The 5,910-nt window shown below is 37.4% G+C and overlaps 1 protein-coding gene across 4 annotated transcripts; it reads left to right on the top strand.

Moving 5' to 3' along the window:
• Positions 1 to 1,440: 1,440 nt before the first annotated feature.
• LOC126598352 (uncharacterized) lies at positions 1,441 to 5,346 on the top strand. 4 transcript variants are annotated; one of them, XM_050264705.1, is made up of 8 exons: positions 1,441 to 1,617; positions 2,378 to 2,547; positions 2,667 to 3,101; positions 3,787 to 3,925; positions 4,209 to 4,342; positions 4,744 to 4,806; positions 4,900 to 4,971; positions 5,070 to 5,346. In XM_050264705.1, exons 3-8 carry the CDS (start codon positions 2,910 to 2,912, stop codon positions 5,154 to 5,156), a joined length of 687 nt encoding a protein of 228 aa, XP_050120662.1. In that variant the 5' UTR covers positions 1,441 to 1,617; positions 2,378 to 2,547; positions 2,667 to 2,909; the 3' UTR covers positions 5,157 to 5,346. The 4 variants fall into 4 exon arrangements, with proteins under 4 accessions (XP_050120662.1, XP_050120661.1, XP_050120659.1 ...); XM_050264704.1 differs by having other exon boundaries at positions 2,365 to 2,547; XM_050264702.1 differs by having other exon boundaries at positions 1,441 to 1,678.
• The last annotated feature ends 564 nt before the right edge of the window (positions 5,347 to 5,910 follow it).

Here is a 5,910-nt window from a genome sequence, read left to right as displayed (position 1 = left end):
AATAGAGCAAAAGGGTATTTTAGAGATGGGTAGAAGAAGAAAGCAATTCCTAAGGTTTTTTTGGAAATTTTCTATTCATCCCCAAAGCTAGCCATCTAGGATGTTTTTTAGGAAAAAGGAAGAACAAGCATCACCTACTGCTGGCCACGGTGACGACTCAGCAGAAGAAGAAGGAAATCCAAGGATTGGATGTTGTTGTTTAGCAAGCAAAAGCTGGGGTCTAGATCTTGGCCTCAATTTTATTTTAGTCTCGCTTAATACGAAGCGAAGTATGGAACTAGATAATGGGGTTGAGCAAAGCGGGGCAGGCCTCGTAGTCGAGGCAAGTCCTATTTATTGTAGTCCAAGACCTTATCAAATGTAGGATAATAATCTCAGTTAAGGCAGTCCAAGCCAATCCTTCCTAAGAAGGTGAAACAAACACACCCTTATGAGGCATTTGTTTGCCCTCACAAAGTGGGATTGGACTAGACTGGACTAGCTGTTAATCCAATACCATGTTTGTTCCGTGCTAGGATTAACATTAATGAGACTAAAGGGGACTTGTATGGACAAAACCCTTCACTAAGAGGTCTTAGTGAAACCTCCCAATAACCATGGGACTGCTAAGACCTTCACTGCGTCTTCATCTTCTCACGTTCTCTCTCATCGGCATCCTCATTCTCCTCTCTTTGCTCGCTTCGTCTGCTCGCGTTGCCAACATCGTCAAAACTCGCCAACCCAGAATCGCATCGTCTGCTTGTTTCAAATCTCGCAAAACCCAGAACATTCTCTCCCTGCTCTTGTCGTTGTTTGATTCACTCTTATTTGAATCGCAAAGCCCAGACCCGAAAGTCAGTAGATAGAGCCCAGATTCGCTGAAATTGCAACCCACATTCGAATCGCGAAACCCAGATTCCATTACAAATCCTAGACTCGAATTGCAGAACCAAATTCGTTAGAAGCTATGCATCTTTCAATTGCCAAACACGGATTTACACAGAACAACTTTTCAAGAATAAAACAGTGAGAGCTTTCATTCATTCAAGATAGTTTTCTGGAAAAAGGAAAGGGATAAAGAGAGAGGGAGTTCTTTGGTTCTTGAGATAGTGGAAAAAGGAAAAAGGATAAAAGAAGAGGGAGAGCTTTGGTTCTCAAGAGAGTCTGGAAAAAGGAAGAGTGTTCTAGAAAAAATGAAAAGAAATACAAAAAAGAAATAAATAAATATTTTTTTTGTTAGTCCGACACTGCAACAAACGCTTTACTAAGTCAATCCAGTTTAGTTTAATCCTTTAAGCTCCCACTACACGACAAAACCACCCGGCTCACAAAATCCCAGCCGAGCCGGAGCCTCCCATTTCAACCGGCACTACCCGTTTCTACCGGTTACAAAGGCGTGACTGTACGGCAAATGGCAGGTGGTTTCCTTGGCAGTTGGTAAGCATTTAGTGTGCTCCTTCCTTCCTTCCCCACCCTCTCTCTCTCTCTCTCTCTCTCTCTCTCTACTTTCTCTCTCATCAGCAAATTCCAATCCTTTTCACTCTTTCTCAAAAAAGCTTCTGCATTTTTCATAATCTGCAAATCCTCCATTTCTCCAGTCTTCAAGGTCACTCCAAATTATTCAAAAACTTGTTTTGGGTACTTTTTCTTACCTGGGTTTTTCTCAGAGCTTCCTATTATTTTCTCGGCATCCAAACAGGTAATGCACTTTTTCTCTGCTTTTTTGAATTGGGATTTTGACACATTTGGTTTCACAGCCATTTGCAGTTTTTACTGGTTTAAGTTCAAGTCTTTGCTGAATTTGGCTTCAAAAGCTGCTATTTTTTAGCAGCTCCCTCACTGTTATTAATTATTTGAATATTTTTTTTTGTAAATTTCACAGGTTGTAATGCCATCAAGTTGTAAGAATTCATGGTGGAGCTTATTTTTTGAAATAAAAAATTAAAAAAAATCCAGTAGCGGGGGCACAAACAGTTGAACCAAAAATCCAAAATTTTGTGCCGGTTTTGCTTGTTCTCCTTTATTTAATCATGTTGGTTTTTATTTGTCTGATTAGCTCAGTCAAGTGGGCTTTTTTAAATAAAATTTTAATTCAGTTTTTAAATAGGCCAAAAAATTTGGAAAACTTTTAATTTTTGAATTTCTGACACTTTCTCAGCTGCCAAACAGAAGTTTTGGGATTTGCTTTGGTTGAGTGCTGACGTAATTTCACCATAGAAGTAAATAGATTTATTTATTTATGTTATTATTTTCTGAAAAATGTTCAGCTGTTTCTGGTGAATTTTCAAAGAGAAAAATCCCCTTGAATCTAAATTCAATGCAGAAATTGTGAGAAAACAAATCGAATATATAATACATATGTATATTGTGTGTGTATTGATTCAGGTTTTGCATGCAGAGAGAAGCTTGGTTAAAAGCATATATCTTTGATCTGAAGGAAATAGTGCTTCATTTAATGTGATCAAGCTTAGCCCGTGAACCAGTGATTGAAATTCTATGTTTGGCATTGAAGATTTCCCTAAAGATTTCGTGTCAGAGCTCAAGAATTACTCACATTCATAAAGAAAGGTTCCTCTCTCTCTCTCTCTCTCTCTCTCTCTCTCTCTCTCTCTCTAGAATTAATTCCAGTCCCTGCAGGTCTCTGGTTTTATTTATAACATAAGGCCTCCATTTTTCTTGTGCCACAGGATCAAAGTTGGTGGTAGGGATTTTCTTGGCTAAATTGGTTCATAAGTCTGTCTGGTTAAGTTTAGCAGTAATGAATGTAAGCAAAACCCATGTGAGAAAACGGATTTAAGATTGAAAACGATGGGTTTTTGTATCTCGAATTGTCGAATTCAGAAGTTGGGTATTGAACTGTGAAGTGGTTTTATTTTGGTTGTTTGATTGGGTTTAGTACAAGTTGTACTGTTTGATTGAAAGTGGGAAGAATGCTGGAGGCAGAGCTCTGTGGTTCTCGGATTCTATCGCCTTTTCGCGAAGAAAGCGGGGATGAGGAACTTTCAGTTCTTCCCAGGCACACAAAGGTTATTGTCACTGGAAACAATAGAACAAAGTCTATTTTGGTGGGTCTTCAAGGCGTGGTCAAGAAAGCTGTTGGCCTTGGGGGTTGGCACTGGCTGGTATTCTTCCTTCTCACTTTTTTTCTTCAACTATTTTTGTTTTAATTTAATTGTTTCTTAATTTGGTTTTTTGTGGACTTGTTTACCATTATTGCTTTTATTTTTTAACTGTTTTGCCAATTTTGCTCTCATGTGGATTTGTTGTATTCTATGGAAAGAAAATATCTTTCAAATTATGGGATACAAAATTAGGCATTAGTTGCCAGCAAGGTATATCATTTCATGTGGTTTGTTGTTTCCTGCTGTGAGAATAATTGTACAAATATGATTCCGGATTAACTAAATGTATTCTAACAATAATTGAGGTTCTTGCATTTCAAACAAATTTAGGGTTTTAGGTTTCTTGGAGTGGACAACTACAATTTGTAGTTCTTTTCCAAGTGGGTTTTCATTGGCGGGAATCGGGATTTTGCTCTCATTCTTCTTGATCTTTTTTGCATCATATAAGCAATCATGTCTTCCATTTTTTTTTTTTTTTTTTTTTATGTAATTGTGAATATATTTTGTATCAGAAATTCTGTTCTGTGTTTCTGTTTATTTGGAATCCTTCTCATCATTGGCCATGTAGGGCTTGTTATTATCCAAATTCTTTCAAAACTTGAGTTTCATGTATGGATTTTCATTGTTATCCTATTCTGCACTTTAGGGATTTATTTTTTAAACCGTTAATTTTTTGCGATACAAGGTTCTGAAAAATGGGGTTGAAGTTAAGCTGCAAAGGAATGCATTGAGTGTGCTCGAACATCCTACAGGGAATGAGGAAGATTCCAATCTTGAGTACTCTAGCAGCAGCTCTGACCACGGTGATAAGGAAAATGATTTCTGTAAGTTGCATATACCATACCTAACGAAGCATCAATTGAGTCAATTCTAATTTCTTTAGGTGTGGTATTCAACTGGTAAGGTTGTTCCATCGCAACCTAGAGGTTGTGGACTCGAAATGGGAAAACAGCCTTCAGAGAACGAAGGATACGACCCTACATCTGTCCTGTTTTGGATCTTGATGATGGGATCCTTGTGTATGGGGTCACTCTTTTTATGATGGTTTACATTTGGCTTTCATTTAGAGCTTCAATCTAATGTTAATAATTGTATTTCTTTTGGCAGCTAGATGTTTTGAGTTCCATAAGCATAGTAAACCAAGAGTTCGATTTTCAAGGCCATATGTTCCATCCTCAGCAACCAAGTCAATGAATCGTGGCAGTTATAGAGAAGTTCAATACATCCAAGCACCCCAGTCGGTAAGTAACTTGGAAAGAGAGATCTGGGTATTCATGTTTGTCATTGAAAATTTATCTTGTCTACTAAATGAGTCTCCTCAATATGCTTTCACTTATTTGAAGAACAACGCTGTAAATTTTGTGAGGAATAAAAATTATGAATTGGGAGTTTTACTGCTTTAAGTCCTTTGAATTAAATGGTTTTTATGCTTATGATTTCCTACTCAAGTAATAACAAACGGTTTGCTTCAATATGCTTGTGTCGGTCACTCCAATGGTTCTAGTAGATGACACGTTTTCAGGCTAAGCATAATGTTCATGTTCTGATATATAGTTATCCTTTTACACTTAATGCTGTATGAATATCTGAATTTCTATGTACACCATTATTGTGTTGCCTAATGTGTTGCGTGGATGATCAGAGAGTAAACTTGGGAAAACTAGGAACAAGCTCGTTGAGGAGGTATTGCAGACACTTCAATCTTGTGGGTATCGCTGATTCCTGCTCTTCTTTTGTTTGTTCTGCCTGGTGATGAAATCTTTCGACTAAATCCAGCTCTTGCAATTTGAAATTGTAGTTAAGCGGGAATTCTAATCCAACAAGGGAACAGTTGATCAATGCTGCACAACGACATTTTACCTCGCAGCAGGTCTCTCTCACTCATGATTGTGTACACAGAAAATTATATATATGCTTTACAAGCATAAATAGAATACTCGGTGTCATATTTTTTGTTCTTGGTTGCAGATGCCGTTGGATGAGGTATCTGTGGTCACTGAGTTCGTCGATGCAGGCAGGAGTAGGAAGTGGAAACAAGCAGAGCGACAAATGTGAATGTTAAAAAAAGGAAGTATGTTTGTATAATAATATACATATGTATCTACTACCCTAACCGTTAGATCAGATCTAATCATAGACTGATGTAGAGAGTCTTCGGCTTTAGTATCGTCTCCCTCGAATCCTAACATTGTAGTACAGGGCTCATACCTGAGTTGTTCTATATCAGTATTAGATATTAATCTCATCATTATATCTGCCATTTGAGTATTATATGATGTGCTTGGTTTTAGAAGCATATGGTTTTGTACAAAATCTAATGTGCAGACTGCCGAGGAGGGTGAATAATGTACCTCTCTCTCCTTATCTCTCTTCACGTGATAAGACATGGTCTCACGTGAGGGGAGAGCGGTTTTGCACCGTGGGAGTTGTTTTTCTCCAATCATGTAGTTTTTTCAGGTTCTTTATTTACTGGTGTAAATTGCTGAGATGGTACCTTTATTTCCTGTTTAAACTTTTGAACGATGGAAAAGCATGGTGGAAATAGAACTAATCAATCCTCAATTATTTTTGGTGCATTTTCGATCATGTATTTCAAAAATAGATACGTATGAATTATGTGTAAATGGAAAGTCTTTAGTTCGAATGTCATCTACGAAGCTTGGTAACAACAATCAGCAAACCCAAACAAAAATTTCAACCAAATAAATATAATAATTTTTAGGCATTAACTATTGGACTTGTACTTTTTGCCCGTTTCTTCTTTGTCGGCCGGAACCCAACAACTCCAAAATTATCCATTAATTATTTA

This window comes from Malus sylvestris, chromosome 14 (genome assembly GCF_916048215.2).
Source record: "Malus sylvestris chromosome 14, drMalSylv7.2, whole genome shotgun sequence".
Classification (NCBI taxonomy): Eukaryota; Viridiplantae; Streptophyta; class Magnoliopsida; order Rosales; family Rosaceae; genus Malus; species Malus sylvestris.
Note: the sequence above shows the minus strand (reverse complement) of the source record. Positions and strands in the feature narration are given on the sequence as shown.

Coding starts and splice junctions, on each gene's coding strand:
- LOC126598352 (XM_050264705.1), top strand. CDS start 2,910: ATGCTGGAGGCAGAGCTCTGTGGTTCTCGGATTCTATCGCCTTTTCGC. Junction 3,926..4,208: donor TGATAAGGAAAATGATTTCT/GTAAGTTGCATA, acceptor TTCTTTTGGCAG/CTAGATGTTTTGAGTTCCAT. Junction 4,343..4,743: donor ACATCCAAGCACCCCAGTCG/GTAAGTAACTTG, acceptor GTGGATGATCAG/AGAGTAAACTTGGGAAAACT.